Source organism: Cyanistes caeruleus, chromosome 36, assembly GCF_971803275.1.
Source record: "Cyanistes caeruleus chromosome 36, bCyaCae1.hap1.1, whole genome shotgun sequence".
In the NCBI taxonomy this organism is placed as follows: Eukaryota; Metazoa; Chordata; class Aves; order Passeriformes; family Paridae; genus Cyanistes; species Cyanistes caeruleus.
Window position 1 is genome coordinate 1,600,823 of NC_141737.1, and position 18,703 is coordinate 1,619,525.

The 18,703-nt window shown below is 64.3% G+C and overlaps 2 protein-coding genes across 2 annotated transcripts; both read right to left on the reverse strand.

Annotated features, from left to right (window-relative positions):
* Positions 1-59: 59 nt before the first annotated feature.
* Positions 60-4,996, reverse strand: THAP7 (THAP domain containing 7). The gene is made up of 5 exons (XM_086871669.1): positions 4,920-4,996; positions 4,547-4,626; positions 2,889-3,044; positions 1,596-1,736; positions 60-671 (listed from the first exon to the last, which is right to left on the reverse strand). The coding sequence occupies exons 2-5, from the start codon at positions 4,624-4,626 to the stop codon at positions 125-127; spliced, it is 924 nt and encodes a 307-aa protein (XP_086727795.1). The 5' UTR covers positions 4,920-4,996; the 3' UTR covers positions 60-124.
* Positions 4,997-5,515: 519 nt separating this feature from the next.
* Positions 5,516-17,929, reverse strand: LOC147647572 (uncharacterized). The gene is made up of 11 exons (XM_086871693.1): positions 17,867-17,929; positions 17,233-17,319; positions 16,292-16,342; positions 15,955-16,116; positions 15,446-15,574; positions 14,952-15,040; positions 13,904-14,003; positions 10,690-10,886; positions 9,450-9,558; positions 8,573-8,745; positions 5,516-5,795 (listed from the first exon to the last, which is right to left on the reverse strand). Exons 2-11 carry the CDS (start codon positions 17,281-17,283, stop codon positions 5,651-5,653), a joined length of 1,206 nt encoding a protein of 401 aa, XP_086727819.1. The 5' UTR covers positions 17,284-17,319; positions 17,867-17,929; the 3' UTR covers positions 5,516-5,650.
* Between the last annotated feature and the right edge of the window lie 774 nt (positions 17,930-18,703).

Sequence of the window (18,703 nt, forward strand, 5' to 3'; positions counted from 1 at the left end):
CACAAACTCCCCCCAAATTCCACATAGAAAAAAAAAACAAAAAAAAAACCACGAAAACATTTTGTTTTTTTTAAAATTTTATTTACAAACCTCCCCGGAGCCTCGCGGAGGAAGCGGCAATCCCTCAGCTCCCTCCTCCTCCTCCGTCTCCCAGCAGCTCCAACTCCACCAAGCCCGGCGCTTCCTTGGGGCTCCTCCGCGCCTCCGGCGCCGCTCTCCTCTCTCTCTGCAGCTCGGCCAGCCGCAGCCGCAGCCGCTGCTCGCGGCGTTTCCCGGCCTGCAGCTGCCGCTGGGCTTTGTCCAGCGCGTCCAGCGCCGCCTCGGCGCGGCGCTTCCAGAGCAGAGCGCTGCCCACCTGGTAGCTGTGCTCGCTCTGGATGTAGGAACCGGCGCGGGGCGGCAGCCGCAGCATGAACAGCGACGGTGACGGCGGGCCCGGGGGTCCCGGAGGGGTCGGGGGGGCTCCCTCGGGTAAAGCCGGGGTGGTCGTGGCTTCCTCGTCGCCCGTGGCCACCAGCAGCGTCTCCGGGATGGAGCCGCAGGGCCCGGGCAGAGCCGGGACGCCGCCGTGGTCGCCGGCCGGGGGTGGCCGGGGGTCTTTGGTGTCCCGCGGGAAGCAGGAGGCGTCCGAGGGGAACGGGGGGTCCGGCGGGGATGGGAGGGGGTCTCGTCTGTGGGGAGGGGGGGGGGGGTTATGCTGTGGAGACCACCCCCCCAAAATCCTCCCGGAGCGTCAGGGGGGTCCCGGGGGTGGGAGAGGTCAGGGGGGAATTGGGGATGTCCTGGGGGGGAATGGGGGGTCCTGGGGGGGTCCCAGGGGTGGGAGAGGTCAGGGGGGAATTGAGGGGGGTCCTGGGGGAGGTCGGGGGGGGAATTGGGGGGGTCCCAAGGGTGGGAGAAGTCAGGGGGGAATTGGGGGTCCTGGGGGGAATGGGGGGTCCTGAGGGGGTCCCGGGGGTGGGAGAGGTGCAGGGGGAATTGGGGGGGGGGTCCAGTGGGGAATGGGGGGTCCTGGGGGAGGTCAGGGGGGAACTGGGGGGGGTCCCGGGGGTGGAAGAGGTCGGGGGGAATTGGGGGTGTGGTGGGGGGAATAGGGGGGTCCCAGGGGTGGGAGAGGTGTGGGGGGAATGGGGGGTCCTGGGGGAGGTCAGGGGGGAATTGAGGGGGGTCCTGGGGGTGGGAGAGGTCAGGGGGGAATTGGGGGTGTCCTGGGGGGAATTGGGGGGTCCTGGGGGCAATGGGGTGTCCTGGGGGTGGGAGAGGTCAGGGGGGAATTGGGGGGGAGGTCCCGGGGGTGGGGGAAGTCAGGGGGGAATGGGGGGTCCAGTGGGGAATTGGGGTTCCTGGGGGGAATGGGGGGGTCCTGGGCAGAGGCTGGAGGGGAATTTGGGGTCCAGCAGAGATTGGGTGGGGTCCCATCCAGATCGACAATAATGGGGGGGGTCCCGTTACCCCGTGAACCCCCCAAATCCCCCCCAGCACCACCCAGAGGTGGAGGAGGGTCCCGGGGGTCCCGCAGGGAGGGGGAAGGGTCGGGGGCCGTGTTGGGGAGCCCCGTTGTGCCCCGAACCCCCCCAAATCCCCCCCGGACTCACTTCCACCTGCGGGCGCCCCGCAGGGGTTTCGGGGGGTCGCTGTCGGGAGGGGGGGGCTTGGGCCGGGGGGGCCGGGGGGGCCGCGAGGGGCCCACGGTGAACACGGTGGGCACGGCCCCTTCCTTCAGGCGGTGGTAGCCGCTGGAGGGGGAAAACGGGGTTCAGGGGGGACCCCAACACTTGGGGGGGGTCCTTGAACCCAGGAGGGCTCAGGGGACGGCCCCCAAGTCCTGGGGAGGCCCCCCGAGCTCCGGGGGAACATCTGGAGGTACCTGAAAACACCTGGGGGGGGCTGAATTACCTGAGGGGGGGCTCTCACCTGCAGCACCCCCAGATCCTCCCTGGAGCCCCCCAGACCTCACATGGAGCCCCCCAGACCTCACCTGGAGCCCCCTAAACTCACCTGGAGCCCCCCAGAGCTCACCTGGAGCCCCCTAAACTCACCTGGAGCCCCCCAAAATCACCTGGAGCCCCCCAAAATCACCTGGAGCCCCCTAAACTCACATGGAGCCCCCCAGGCCTCACTTGGAGCCACCCGGGCCTCACCTGTACCCCAGGGTCAACTGTACCCACACTCTCACCTGTACCCCACACTCTCACCTGTACCCCAGTGTCACCTGTACCCCACACTCTCACCTGTACCCCAGTGTCACCTGTACCCCACACTCTCACCTGTACCCACACTCTCACCTGTACCCCAGTGTCACCTGTACCCACACTCTCACCTGTACCCCACACTCTCACCTGTACCCCAGTGTCACCTGTACCCCAGTGTCACCTGTACCCACACTCTCACCTGTACCCCAGTGTCACCTGTACCCCACACTCTCACCTGTACCCACACTCTCACCTGTACCCCAGTGTCACCTGTACCCCACACTCTCACCTGTACCCCACACTCTCACCTGTACCCCAGTGTCACCTGTACCCCAGTGTCACCTGTACCCACACTCTCACCTGTACCCCAGTGTCACCTGTACCCCAGTGTCACCTGTACCCACACTCTCACCTGTACCCACACTCTCACCTGTACCCCACACTCTCACCTGTACCCCAGTGTCACCTGTACCCACACTCTCACCTGTACCCCAGTGTCACCTGTACCCACACTCTCACCTGTACCCACACTCTCACCTGTACCCCAGTGTCACCTGTACCCACACTCTCACCTGTACCCACACTCTCACCTGTACCCCAGTGTCACCTGTACCCCAGGCTCTCACCTGTACCCCAGGGTCACCTGTACCCCAGTGTCACCTGTACCCCAGTGTCACCTGTACCCCACACTCTCACCTGTACCCCACGAGCTCGAAGCAGGAGCTCTCGAAGTGCTGGGAACAGAAGTAGATGTATTTGGAGCTGGGGTCCCAGCGCCCCCCGCCCGAGGGGTCCCGGCGCCGGCTGTTCTCCAACCACTGCGCCCGGCGAGGGTCGTCCCTGCGCGGCAGCCTGGGGACACCGGGGACATCGCGGGGACATTGGGGACATTGGGGACACCGGGGACATCGCGGGGACATTGGGGACATTGGGGACACCGGGGACATTGGGGACATGGGGACATTGTGGGGACATCGGGGATGTCGGGGGGACATTGGGGACACACGGACATTGTGGGGATATTGGGACATGGGGGGACATTGGGGACATGGGGACATTAGGGATATTTGGGATATGGGGGGACATTGGGGACATGGGGATGACATTGGGGGGACACAGGGGACAGAGGGACACGGGGTGTGGGGGACATTCATGGTGGGAAATGGGATGGGGCGCACAGGGCATGAGGGGACAGGACATGGCGGGACACAGGTGACACATGGGTGACACAGGAGACACACGGGTGACACACAGGTGACACAGAGATCACACAGGTGACTCACAGATCACACAGGTGACACACAGGTGACACATGGGTGACACACAGGTGACACAGAGATCACACAGGTGACACACGGGTGACACACAGGTGACAAAGAGATCACACAGGCGACAGATAACACACAGGTGACACAAAGGTGACACACAGGTGACAAACAGATCACACAGGTGACACACAGGTGACACACGAGCGCACAGCCCCCCCCCCCCCAATTTCTGCAGGGATGAATGAAACCTTCCTCCCCTCAAGCAACTGGAAATGGAACAGTCCAGGTGGGCCCCATTAAAGGGGGACAGGGCTGAGCCATCCCTCAAATGGGGGGGGACACACACCTGGGACAGCCCATTGCTGAGCGGGGGGGAACAACACACACACCTGGGACAGCCCATTGGGGGGGGGGGGACACACACACCTGGGACAGCCCATTGCTGAGCGGGGGGGAACACACACACACCTGGGACAGCCCATTGCTGAGCGGGGGGGAACAACACACACACCTGGGACAGCCCATTGCTGAGCGGGGGGGGGGGGGGCAGGGAATACACACACATCTGGGACAGCCCATTGCTGAGCGGGGGGGAACACACACACCTGGGACAGCCCATTGCTGAGCGGGGGGGAACAACACACACACCTGGGACAGCCCATTGCTGAGCGGGGGGGAACACACACACACCTGGGACAGCCCATTGCTAAGGGCAGGTGACAACTGGGACAGTCCATTGCTAAGGGCAGGTGACAACTGGGACAGTCCATTGCTAAGGGAGGGGACGTGCACACCTGGGACAGCCCGTTGCTAAGGGCAGGTGACACAGGTGACAGCCCGTTGCTAAGGGCAGGTGACAGCGGGGTCAGCCGTCGCTGAGAGGCTGTCAGGACACAGGTGGGGCCCGGAAGGGGTGGGGATATCGGGGGCTGGGGGTCTCGGTCCCGGGGGTCCCAGGAGGGGTGGGGGCCTCGGTCCCGGGAGTGGGGGGGGGGGGGGTCTCGGTCCCGGGGGTCTCGGTTCCGGGGGGTCCCGGTAGGGGTGGGGGTCTCGGTCCCGGGGGTCTCGGTCCCGGGGGGCACGCACCGGTGGAAGGAGATGCCTCGGCCGCGGGTGTCGCGGGTGTCGCGGGTGCAGCAGCCGGCGGCGGAGCAGTGACGGGGCATCTGGCGGCGCGGAGGTGTCACAGGGCTCAGCGACATTGCCCCCAGCCCAGGCCTTCCCCCTCCTCAAACAGCCCGGAGCCCCCTCCCTCAGCCGGGCCCTCCCCACCGCCACCCCTCAGCCGGGGCCTGCCCCGCTCCCCGCCGCCACCGCCCCTCCCGCGGCCTGACATCTCCCCACAACGGCCGGAACCCCCTCCCCGGCTCCTCTCCCCATCCCGGAGCGCCTCTTTTCCCCGCTTTTCCCCGTTTTTCCCTCATTTTTTCCCCCCCTTCCCGCCCCGTTCCGGCCCCACCTCGGCGCTCCCATCCCGCCGCCGCCGCGGCCTCCCCGGAACTCTCGCGAGACTCGCGAAATCTGCGAGGACGACGCCCCCCCCACACCCCCGCGGCCCCGCCTCTTTCTCCTCATTGGCTGAGACTCCGACGTGGGCAGGGAGCTCCGCCCCCTACCAGCGCCTTATTTGCATTTCGCGCTGTGATTGGTCGAACGAGCCGCTCCCCCATGTCATTAGCTATGCAAGCCCCGCCCCATCACCCTCATTAGCATTCAAGCCCCGCCCCTCGCCGCGGGATTCCGCGACTCCCTCGACGGTTTTTGGGGGATTTTGAGGGGATTTTGGGGGGATTTGGGGGGTTTTGGGGGGTCTCACCCCCCCAGTGGGGTAAAAAGGGTTTAGGGTCCCGCCCCCGAGCAGACTGAGGGGGGTTCGGAGACACTGTGGGGGTTTATGGGGGGGTTTAAATCCCCCCAATCGGGGTAAAGACGGTTTTGGGGTGCCCCGAGGAGATTTTGGGGGGTTTTGGGGGTTTTGAGGGGTTTCAGCCCCCCCCAATTTTCAAACCCCCTCCCCAAATTCCGTTTTGGGGACCCCCCCCCCGTGTCCTCCAGGGTCACTCAGGAGCGAGACCCCCTCCAGGCACTTTAATGAGGTTGGGGACCCCCGCCCCAAAAAGCGGCACCTCCAAAAACCCCACCCGGGAGATTGGGGGGTGCCGGGCGGGTTTTGGGGTCCCGGGGGGGGTCTCAGGGGGTGCCCCCGGTGCCGGGGGTGGGTTCCAGGGGGGCTCCGGGCGGGGTCCCGCTGTCCCCGCTGTCCCCGCTGTCCTCGGAGTCGTCCCCGTCCCGCAGCATCCGCCGGACCGTGCGGGACAGGTTCATGGGGTCACACCTGCGGGAACCGGGGTGAGACCCCACAGACACCCCATAGACCCCACAGACACCCCATAGACCCCATAGGGAACCCAAATATCCCATAGACCCCATAGAGACCCCATAGACCCCACAGACACCCCATAGACCCCACAGACACCCCATAAACCCCATAGGGAACCCAAATATCCCATAGACCCCACAGACACCCCATAGAGATCCCAAATATCCCATAAACACCATAGAGACCCCATAAACCCCATAGAGACCCCAAATATCCCATAAACCCCATAGAGACCCCATAGACCCCATAGAGACCCCAAATATCCCATAAACCCCACAGACACCCCATAAACCCCATAGGGAACCCAAATATCCCATAGACCCCACAGACACCCCATAGACCCCACAGACACCCCATAAACCCCATAGGGAACCCAAATATCCCATAGACCCCACAGACACCCCATAGACCCCACAGACACCTCATAGACCCCATAGGGAACCCAAATATTCCATAGACCCCATAGAGACCCCAAATATCCCATAAACCCCATAGAGACCCCATAAACCCCATAGAGACCCCAAATATCCCATAAACCCCATAGAGACCCCATAGACCCCATAGAGACCCCAAATATCCCACAGACCTCATAGAGACCCCATAGACATCCCATAAACCCCATAGAGACCCCATAAACCCCATAGAGACCCAAAATATCCCATAGACCCCACAGAGACCCCATAAACCCCATAGAGACCCCATAGACCCCATAGAGACCCCAAATATCTCATAGACCCCATAGAGACCCCATTAACCCCAAATATCCCATAAACCCCATAGAGACCCCATAGACCCCATAGAGACCCCAAATATCCCATAGACCCCACAGAGACCCCATAGACCCCATAGAGACCCCATAGACCCCATAGAGACCCCAAATATCCCATAGACCCCACAGAGACCCCATAAAGCCCATAGAGACCCCATAGACCCCATAGAGACCCCAAATATCCCATAAACCCCACAGAGACCCCCGGACATCCCATAGACCCCACAGACACCCCATAAAGCCCACAGAGACCCTAAATATCCCATGGGGTCCATAGGGTTTCTATGGGTCCATGGGGGTTCTATGGGTCCACAGGGGTCCATAAGGCTTCTATGGGTTCTATGGGGTCTATGGGGTTTCAATGGGGTACATGGGGGTTCTATGGGGTCTATGGGGTCCATAGGATTTCTATGGGGTCCATGTGGGTCTCTATGGGGTCCATGTGGGTTCTATGGGGTCCATAGGGTCTCTATGGGTCCATAGGGGTCTATAGGGTTTCTATAGGTCCATGTGGGTTCTATGGGGTCCATGTGGGTTTCTATAGGTCCATGTGGGTTCTATGGGGTCCCTGTGGGTTCTATGGGGTCCATAGTGGTTCTATGGGGTCTATGGGGTCCATGTGGGTTCTATGGGGCCCATAGGGTTTCTATGGGGTCCATGTGGGTTCTGTGGGGTCCATGTGGGTTCTATGGGGTCCATAGGGGTTCTATGGGTCTATGGGGTCTCTATGGGGTCCATGTGGGTTCTATGGGGTCCATAGGGTCTCTATGGGTCCATACGGGTCTATAGGGTTTCTATAGGTCCATGTGGGTTCTATGGGGTCTATAGGGTCTCTATGGGGTCTATAGGGTTTCTGTGGGGTCTATAGGGTCTCTATGGGGTCTATAGGGTTTCTGTGGGGTCTATAGGGTCTCTATGGGGTCCATATGGGTCCATATGGGGTCTATAGGGTCTCTATGGGGTCTATAGGGTTTCTGTGGGGTCTATAGGGTCTCTATGGGGTCTATAGGGGTTCTATGGGGTCTATGGGGTCTCTATGGGATCCATGTGGGTTCTATGGGTCCATAGGGTCCATAAGGGTTCTATGGGGTCCATAGGGTTTCTATGAGGTCCATAAGGGTTCTATGGGGTCCATAGGGTTTCTATGGGGTCCATAGGGTTCTATGGGGTCCATGTGGGTTCTATGGGGTCTATAGGGTCTCTATGGGGTCCATAGGGTTTCTGTGGGGTCTATGGGGTCTCTATGGGGTCCATGTGGGTTCTATGGGTTTCTATGGGGTCCATGTGGGTTTCTATGGGGTCTATAGGGTCTCTATGGGGGTCCATAGGGGTTCTATGGGTTCTATGGGGTCCATGTGGGTTCTATGGGGTCTATAGGGTTTCTATAGGTCCATGTGGGTTCTATGGGGTCCCTGTGGGTTCTATGGGGCCCATAGGGTTTCTATGGGGTCCATGTGGGTTCTGTGGGGTCCATGTGGGTTCTATGGGGTCCATAGGGGTTCTATGGGTCTATGGGGTCTCTATGGGGTCCATGTGGGTTCTATGGGGTCTATAGGGTTTCTATAGGTCCATGTGGGTTCTATGGGGTCCATAGGGGTTCTATGGGTCTATGGGGTCTCTATGGGGTCCATGTGGGTTCTATGGGGTCCATAGGGTCTCTATGGGTCCATAGGGGTCTATAGGGTTTCTATAGGTCCATGTGGGTTCTATGGAGTCTATAGGGTCTCTATGGGGTCTATAGGGGTTCTATGGGGTCTATGGGGTCTCTATGGGATCCATGTGGGTTCTATGGGTCCATAGGGGTCCATAAGGGTTCTATGGGGTCCATAGGGTTCTATGGGGTCCATGTGGGTTCTATGGGGTCTATAGGGTCTCTATGGGGTCTATAGGGTTTCTGTGGGGTCTATAGGGTCTCTATGGGGTCCATGTGGGTTCTGTGGGGTCCACAGGGCACCGTCCCCACCTGAGGCGCGCCCTGAGCACGGCCACATCCCTGGCGGTGGCTGCGGCCCCGTCCCCGACGTCCTCGAGCTCCCGGCGCAGGTGGTGGCCCTGGGCCAGCGCTTGGGCCGTGCCCGCGGCCACCGCGGCCACCTGCTCAGCCAGGAGCCGGCCAGCGGCCTCGGTGGCACGGGCCTGAGGGGACATTGGGGACATTGGGGACATTGGGGACATGGGGGGACATTGGGGACATCGGGGACAATGGGGACATTGGGGACATTGGGGACATTGGGGGACATTGGGGACATTGGGGACACGGGGGGACATTGGGGACATTGGGGACATTGAGAGGGACATTGGGGACATTGAGGGGACATTGGGGACATTGAGGGGACATTGAGGGGACATCAGGGACAATGGGGACATTGAGGGGACATTGGGGACACGGGGGGACATTGGGGACATTGAGAGGGACATTGGGAATATTGGGGACATTGAGGGGACATTGAGAGGGACATTGGGGACATTGGGGACACTTGGACATGGGGGCACAGGGGGGACATTGAGGGGGACATCGGGGACAAAGGACAAGGGAGGACACGTGGGGACACAGAGGCTGTAGGGTGACAGGGGGGCGACAGCGGGTGACAGCAGGTGACAGGAGGTGACAGGAGGTGACAGCAGGTGACAACAAGTGACAGGAGGTGACAGGAGGTGGCAGCAGGTGGCAGCAGGTGGCAGCAGGTGACAAGAAGGTGACAGGAGGTGACAGTGAGTGACAGCAGGTGACAGGAGGTGACATGAGGTGACCGGAGGTGGCAGCGGGTGACAGGAAGTGACAGGAGGTGACAGCAGGTGACACCAGAGGTGACAGGGGGTGACAGGGGCTCTGTCCCCACCTGCAGCCGGTAGCGCTCCCCCAGCAGCCGCTGCTCCTCCGCCTCGGCCACCAACACCCGCAGGCGCCGGCCGGTGGCACGCGCAGCCCGGGCCAGGGCCAGCCGCGCCCTGCCGTGGGGACAGCTCTGTCACCTCCTGTGTCACCCTGTGTCGCCCTGTGTCACCTCCTGTGTCACCCTGTGTCACCCTGTGTCGCCCTGTGTCACCCCCTGTGTCACCCTGTGTCACCTCCTGTGTCACCTCCTGTGTCACCTCCTGTGTCACCCTGTGTCACCCTGTGTCACCTCCTGTGTCACCCCCTGTGTCACCTCCTGTGTCACCTCCTGTGTCACCCTGTGTCACCCTGTGTCACCTCCTGTGTCACCTCCTGTGTCACCCTGTGTCACCCTGTGTCACCTCCTGTGTCACCCCCTGTGTCACCTCCTGTCACCCACAGCTGGTGACACCCCTGGGGCGGGGCTGGCCTGGAACACCCCCTGAGCCACTTTGGGGTCACCGTGGGACACCTCGGGTCACCAAGGGACGCTCTGGGACCACCTTGGGCCACCCTGGGACCACCTTGGGCCACCCCAGGACAATCTGGGACCACCTGGGGCCCATCTTGGGCCACCAAGGGACCACCTTGGGCCACTCTGGGGCGACCCAAACCACTCTGGGTCACCTTGGGACCACCCAAAACCACTCTGGGTCACCTTGGGACCACCTTGGGCCACCCCGGGGCCATCTGGGGACCACCTTGGGCCACCCTGGGACTATCTGGGACGATCAGGGACCACCTTGGGCCACCCCAGGGCCATCTGGGGACCACCTTGGGCCACCCCGGGGCCATCTGGGGACCACCTTGGGCCACCCCGGGGCTATCTGAGACCACCCGGGGCCAACCTTGGGCCACCAGGGGACCACCTTGGGCCACCCCGGGACAATCTGGGACCACCTTGGGCCACCCCAGGACTATCTGAGACGATCAGGGACCACCTTGGGCCACCCCGGGGCCACCTCGGGCCACCCCAGGGCCATCTGGGGACCACCTTGGGCCACCCCGGGGCTATCTGAGACCACCCAGGGACCACCTTGGGCCACCCTGGGACCACCCAAAACCACTCTGGGTCACCTTGGGACCACCTTGGGCCACCCCGGGGCTATCTGAGACCACCCGGGGACCACCTTGGGCCACCCAGGGACCACCTTGGGCCACCTTGGGCCCACCCAGGCCCGCCCCGGGCCCCCCGCGCCGCTGACCCCCCCTCTCGCCGCAGCAGCTCCTGCAGGTGGGCGCAGCGGGCGCGCAGGGCGGGCTCGGGGGTCCCGGGGGGGTCCCGGGGGTGCCGCAGCCGCTCCCGCAGCCGCCGCTGCTCCTGCGCCAGCCGGGCCAGCGCGGCCTGCGCGTCCTGAGCCCGCGAGCCCGCGGCCACCAGCGCCCGCCGCAGCTCCTCCACCTGCGGGAGAGACCGGCTGAGGGCCCGCACCTGGCACCGGGACACCCAAAAACACACCTGGACACCCAAAAACACACCTGGACACCCAAAAACACACCTGGACACCCAAAAACTACACCTGGTCCCGTGGAACCCCCCAAACACACCCGCACCTGGCACCGGGACACCCCCAAACACACCTGGACACCCAAAAACACACCTGGACACCCAAAAACTACACCTGGTCCCATGGAACCCCCCAAACACATCCGTACCTTGCACCGGGACCCCCCCAAACACACCTGGACACCCAAAAACACACCTGGACACCCAAAAACTACACCTGGACACCCAAAAACACACCTGGACACCCAAAAACTACACATGGTCCCATGGAACCCCCCAAACACACCCGTACCTGGCACCGGGACACCCAAAAACACACCTGGACACCCAAAACCACACCTGGACACCCAAAAACTACACCTGGACACCCAAAAACACACCTGGACACCCAAAAACTACACCTGGTCCCATGGAACCCCCCAAACACACCCGCGCCTGGCACCGGGACACCCCCAAAAACACCTGGACACCCAAAAACTACACCTGGACACCCAAAAACTACACCTGGTCCCATGGAACCCCCCAAACACACCCGCACCTGGAACCGGGACACCCAAAAACACACCTGGAACCGGGACACCCCAAAACACACCTGGAACCGGGACACCCCCAAACACACTTGGAACCGGGACACCCCCAACTGAACCCACACCTGGCACCGGGACACCCCCAAACACACCTGGACACCCAAAAACACACCTGGACACCCAAAAACTACACATGGTCCCATGGAACCCCCCAAACACACCCGCACCTGGCACCGGGACACCCCCAAAAACACCTGGACACCCAAAAACTACACCTGGACACCCAAAAACTACACCTGGTCCCGTGGAACCCCCCAAACACACCCGCGCCTGGCACCGGGACACCCCCAAAAACACCTGGACACCCAAAAACTACACCTGGTCCCATGGAACCCCCCAAACACACCCGCACCTGGAACCGGGACACCCAAAAACACACCTGGACACCCAAAAACTACACCTGGACACCCAAAAACTACACCTGGTCCCATGGAACCCCCCAAACACACCTGGAACAGGGACACCCCCAAACACACCCGCACCTGGAACCGGGACACCCCCAAACACACCTGGCACCGGGACACCCGCACCTGGCACCGGGACACCCCCAAACACACCTGGACACCCAAAAACTACACCTGGTCCCATGGAACCCCCCAACCACACCCACACCTGGCACCGGGACACCCACAACGACACCCATACCTGGCACGGGGACACCATAACTACACCTGGCCCCATGGAACCCACACCTGGCACTGGGACACCCCCAAACACACCTGGCCCCATGGAACCCCCCAACCACACCCACACCTGTCCCATGGCACCCGCACCTGGCTCTGGGGCACCCACGGCACCCACACCTGTCCCTGTGACACCGACACCTGTCCCTGTGACACCCACACCTGTCCCTGTGACACCCACACCTGTCCCCATGGCACCCATAACCACACCCACACCTGTCCCTGTGACACCCACACCTGTCCCCATGGCACCCATAACCACACCCACACCTGTCCCTGTGACACCCACACCTGTCCCCATGGCACCCATAACCACACCCACACCTGTCCCTGTGACACCCACACCTGTCCCCATGGCACCCATAACCACACCCACACCTGTCCCTGTGACACCCACACCTGTCCCTGTGACACCCACACCTGTCCCCATGGCACCCATAACCACACCCACACCTGTCCCTGTGACACCCACACCTGTCCCCCCAGCACCCCCGGTGCCCACAGGTGCGCCCCTGCCTGTCACGTGGAGTCACAGGTGCACCCACAGCACCCGCACCTGCCCACCTCCCCCCCGGTGTCCCCACAGATGTCCCCAGATGTCCCCAGGTGTCCCCAGATGTCCCCCCAAGTGTCCCCCCGTGTCCCCCCATGTCCCCCCAGGTGTACCCAGGTGTCCCCCCATGTCCCCCCAGGTGTCCCCCCGTGTCCCCCCATGTCCCCCCAGGTGTCCCCCCAGGTGTCCCCGTGTCCCCCCATGTCCCCCCAGGTGTCCCCCCAGGTGTCCCCAGGTGTACCCAGGTGTCCCCCCATGTCCCCCCAGGTGTCCCCAGGTGTTCCCGTGTCCCCCCAGGTGTCCCCAGGTGTCCCCCCATGTCCCCCCAAGTGTCCCCCCGTGTCCCCCCATGTCCCCCCAGGTGTCCCCCCAGGTGTCCCCCCAGGTGTCCCCCCGTGTCCCCCCCCGTGTCCCCCCAGGTGTCCCCCCATGTCTCCCCAGGTGTCCCCAGGTGTCCCCCCATGCCCCCCCAGGTGTCCCCATGTCCCCCCAGGTGTCCCCCCAGGTGTCCCCCCATGTCCCCCCATGTCCCCCCAGGTGTCCCCATGTCCCCCCAGGTGTCCCCCCATGCCCCCCCAGGTGTCCCCCCATGCCCCCCCAGGTGTCCCCGTGTCCCCCCAGGTGTCCCCCCATGTCCCCCCAGGTGTCCCCAGGTGTCCCCCCATGCCCCCCCAGGTGTCCCCCCGTGTCCCCCCATGTCCCCCCATGTCCCCCCATGCCCCCCCAGGTGTCCCCCCATGCCCCCCCAGGTGTCCCCGTGTCCCCCCAGGTGTCCCCATGTCCCCCCATGTCCCCCCAGGTGTCCCCGTGTCCCCCCAGGTGTCCCCCCAGGTGTCCCCCCATGCCCCCCCAGGTGTCCCCGTGTCCCCCCAGGTGTACCCAGGTGTCCCCCCATGTCCCCCCATGTCCCCCCATGCCCCCCCAGGTGTCCCCGTGTCCCCCCAGGTGTACCCAGGTGTCCCCCCATGTCCCCCCATGTCCCCCCATGCCCCCCCAGGTGTCCCCTTGTCCCCCCAGGTGTACCCAGGTGTCCCCCCATGTCCCCCCATGCCCCCCCAGGTGTCCCCGTGTCCCCCCAGGTGTCCCCACCTGGCCCAGCCGCTGGCTCAGGTGTTCCCGCAGGTCCCGGTTGTGCTCCCGCAGCTCCTCCAGCGCCGCCTGCAGCGCCGCGGGGTCCCCGGCGGGGGCGCTATGGGGCACAGGGGACTATGGGGGGGGCTATGGGGGGCTATGGGGGGGCTATGGGGGGCTATAGGGGGCTATAGGGGCGCTATGGGGCACAGGGGACTATGGGGGGGGCTATGGGGCTATAGGGGGCTATGGGGGTATAGGGGGCTATGGGGGGCTATGGGGCTATAGGGGGCTATGGGGGGCTATAGGGGGGCTATGGGAGGCTATAGGGGCTATAGGGGGGCTATAGGAGGCTATAGGGGCTATAGGGAGGCTATGGGGGGCTATAGGGGCTATAGGGGGGCTATAGGAGGCTATAGGGGCTATAGGGGCGCTATAGGAGGCTATAGGGGCTATAGGGGCGCTATAGGGGGGCTATAGGGGGCTATAGGGGGGCTATGGGGGCCTATAGGGGCTATAGGGGGGCTATAGGGGGCTATAGGGAGGCTATGGGGGGCTATAGGGGCTATAGGGGGGCTATAGGAGGCTATAGGGGCTATAGGGGCGCTATAGGGGGCTATGGGGGGCTATAGGGGGGCTATGGGGGCCTATAGGGGCTATAGGGGGGCTATAGGGGCTATAGGGAGGCTATGGGGGGCTATAGGGGCTATAGGGGGGCTATAGGGGGGCAATGGGGGACAGGGGCTATAGAGGGGCTATGAAGGGCTATAGGGGGCTATGGGGGGCTATAGGGGGCTGTGGGGGGCTATAGGGGGGCTATGGGGGGCTATAGGGGGGCTATGGGGGTATAGGGGGCTATGGGGGGCTATAGGGGCTATAGGGGCTATAGGGGGGTATGGGAGGCTATAGGGGCTATAGAGGGGCTATAGGGGCTATAGGGGCTATGGGAACATATAGGGGCTATGGGGGAGAGACTAGCGCTACAGGGGACCCCTGGGAGTTATAGGGGCTATAGGTGACATTGGGACTCTCGGGGACAAACTGGGGGGGGCGTGGCCGTGCTCACCTGGTCTGGAGGGCGTGGCCCACCTTTGCAGCCACCTGGTCGCGCTCCTGCTCCGCCCGGCGCCGGGAGAGCTGGGCAGCCTGCACCGCCTGTGGGCGGGGCCAAAATGGACACGCCCCCAGCCACGCTCACAACCGAGCCACGCCCATTGGCTCCTTGAGCCCCGCCCATTGTTCCATAGCCACACCCCCAGCAGCAATAGAACCACCCATTGGTCCTTAGCTCCGCCCCCAGGCTGTTATGGCCCCACCCCCAGGCTGTTATAGCCCCACCCCATGTTGTTATAGCCCCACCCATTGGTCCTTAGCCCCACCCATTGGTCCTTAGCCCCACCCCATGTTGTTATAGCCCCACCCATTGGTCCTTAGCCCTGCCCCCAGGCTGTTATAGCCCCACCCATTGGTCCTTAGCTCCACTCCATGTTGTTTTAGCCCCGCCCATTGGTCATTTCCCGTGCTCCTAAAGCCCCGCCCATTGTTCATAGTCCCGCCCACCTGGCGCAGCCGTTCCAGCTCCGCCCCCCGGGCCTGGCATTGAGACTCCGCCTCCTGTGCCCGGAGCTCCGCCCCCACCTTGGCAGCACGAGCGGCCTCCAGCTCCGCCCACAGAAGCTGCCCCGCCTCCTGCAGAGGAGTGGGGTCAGAGACAGGCCACGCCCACAGACCTGGCCACGCCCACAGACCTGGCCACGCCCACTGCTCCACCACACATTCATAGCAACACAACTGTCAGACCACACCCCTGTTAGCCGAACCACGCCCCCTTTAGCTCCATCATAGCCCCACCCATGCCCTGACTCCACCCACACCCGGGGCTCCACCCCCTCAGACCCCACCATGGCCCCTCCCATTCCCATAAAGCTCCGCCCCTTATGCCCCGCCTCCTTCACAGACCACACCCCCTCCACACTCTCTGTGCCCCACATCAACCACGCCCCTTCCAGAGGCTCCTCCTCACAGGCCACACCCCCCGTAGCTCCACCCCTTTACCCGGCCACGCCCACCTGCTGCAGCCGCAGCCGCTCCTTGGCCCGGTCCAGGGCCCGACAGGCTCCGCCCACCCGGGCCTGGGCTCCGCCCACCGCGATCTCCAGCGCCCGCAGAGCTCCGCCCTCCATCAGGCTCCGCCCACGTTCTGCAGCCAGGCTCCGCCCTAACGCTGCCACCTGATTGGGCAGGGATGATTGACAGCCCCAGGCTCCTCCCACACATGATTGACAGCTCATAGCACCGCCCACTTGGCTGACTGACAGCCACACGCCCCACCCTCCTCGGTGAGAGGAGGAGCCAGGCTGTGATTGACAGCTGCTGGCCCCGCCCCATCGCGCAAGCCACGCCCACCTGGGTGCTGAGGTCCCGCAGCTCCTCCTCCAGGTCCCGGCGGCGCTGGGCCTGCGGGGGGCGGGGGGAGAAACTTTGGGGGACCCCAAATCCAGGGGATCCCAAAAGCCTGGGGGGGGCCCAGGGGTCCGCGGAACCCCCAAATTCTGGGGTGTCCCAAGAGTTGGAGGCCTTGGGACCCCAAATTTGGGTCCAGGGGTTCCCAAATTCCCGGGGGCGGGGTCCTGGGGGGTCCAGAGAATCCCAGGGGTCTGGGACACCCCAAGTGTCTTGGGGGTCCCAGGAATTTGGGGATTCCCAGAAGTCCGGAGGGTCCCAAAGTTTTGGGGGGGGAGGGGGGGCAGGAGTCCGGGGGGGTTCCCAAAATCTGGGGGACCCCCCGAGTTCGAGGGGCCCAGGAGGTTCCCAGGATTTCGGGGTGTCTTGGGGGGGCTCCCCAAGTCCAGGGCAGGATGATGATGTTCTTGGGGTGCCCCAGGTGTCCAGGGGGTCCCGGGGGGTCTGGAGACCCCCCCAGATCTTTGGGGGTCCCCGGAGTCCGGGGGGTGTCCCCGGATGTCCAGGGGGTCCCAAAAATCCAGGGACCCCCTCAGGGGGCTCGAGACAAAACAGGGGGAGAATTTTGGGGGGTCGGGGGGGGGGAGCTGGGGCGGGGTGGGGGGGATGTGCCGGTTCCCACGGGGGGGGAGGGGCGCCGGGCGCTGTGTCCCTGTCCCCGCCCCGTGTCCCAATTCCAGCCCCGGGGGCTGGCGGGGGGCCAGGGGGGCCGCGGAGGGGGAGCCGGGGGTCCCCAGCCAAAGAGGGGGGGAGCTGGGACCCCCCCAAATGCCGGAGCCATTCACTCCCCCACCCCCTGGGACCCCCTCAGTGGGGGTCGAGGCTTCCCCGGGTGCTTGGGGGTCCCCCCCCCCCCCATCACCTGAGTGTCCCCCCCAAATCACCTGTGCCAGCCGGGGGGGGCTGCGCCGTCCCCTGTCCCCCGTGTCCATCATGGCACAAACTGGGGGGGCTCTGCAGCACCAGCGACCCTGGAGAGACCCCCCCGCCCCCCAAAAACAGCGTCAGCCCCGGGCTGGGAACCCCCCCCAGCTCCAGGTCCCTTCTTCATGGGGGGCAGCTCGGGGGTGCCCGGACTCCGGGGCCCCCTGCCCACCCTGGGGGGGGCGGTTTGAGTCCCCTGCCCACCCTAGGGGGGGTTTGGGTCCCCTGCCCATCCTGGGGGGGTTTGGGTCCCCTGCCCACCCTGGTTTTGTGTCCCCTGCCCACCCTGGTTTTGTGTCCCCTGCCCATCCTGGGGGGTTTTGTGTCCCCTGCCCACCCTGGGGGGGGTTTGAGTCCCCTGCCCACCCTGGGGGGGTTTGAGTCCCCTGCCCATCCTGGGGGGGTTTGGGTCCCCTGCCCATCCTGGGGGGGTTTGGGTCCCCTGCCCACCCTGGGGGGGTTTGAGTCCCCTGCCCATCCTGGGGGGGTTTGGGTCCCCTGCCCATCCTGGGGGGGTTTGGGTCCCCTGCCCACCCTGGGGGGGTTTTGTGTCCCCTGCCCACCCCGGGATGTTCCTGACCCCGCGTCCCTCACCTGTCGCTGCCGAGCCCGTGGGACGCGCGGCCGGGGCGCTGCCGGTGCCACCCCCGCCGCGGGGACAGGAGGACCCGCGAGTGGCACCGCGGGGAGGGGACAGAGCCCGCCCAGCCCCGCGGGCCGAGCTCCGGGCGGCTCCGAGCGCCGGTGTCACCCGCCCGCCCTCGCCCGAGGGGACGCGGGTTTCGGGACACCGCCCCCCGGGGCACCCCGGAATTCGGGTGTCACCCATGTCCTCGCCCAGGGGACACGGGTGTCACCCCTTTCCTCGCCCAGGGGACACGGATGTCAAAGCAGAATTCGGGTGTCACCCCCGCCCGAGGGGACACAGGTGTCCCAGGGCATCCCGGGATTTGGGTGTCATCCCCGTTGGGGACAGGTGTCGCAGGGCACGGCAGAATCCAGGTGTCACTGTCACCGAGAGGGAACAGGTGGCCCAGAGCACCCCGGAATTTGGGTGTCACCCCCACTCGAGGGGACACAGGTCTCCCAGAGCACCCCGGAATTTGGGTGCCACCCCTGTTTGAGGGGACACAGGTGTCCTGGGACACCCCGGAATTTGGGTGCCACCCCTGTCTGAGGGGACACAGGTGTCCCAGGACACCCCGGAATTTGGGTGTCACCCCCACTCAAGGGGACACAGGTGTCCCAGGACACCCCGGAATTTGGGTGTCACCCCTCCATTCGAGGGGACACAGGTGTCCTGGGACACCCCGGAATTAGCGTGTCACCCCCACCTGAGGGGACACAGGTGTCCCGGGACACCCCGGAATTTGGGTGTCACCCCTGTCTGAGGGGACACAGGTGGCCCAGGACACCCCGGAATTTGGGTGT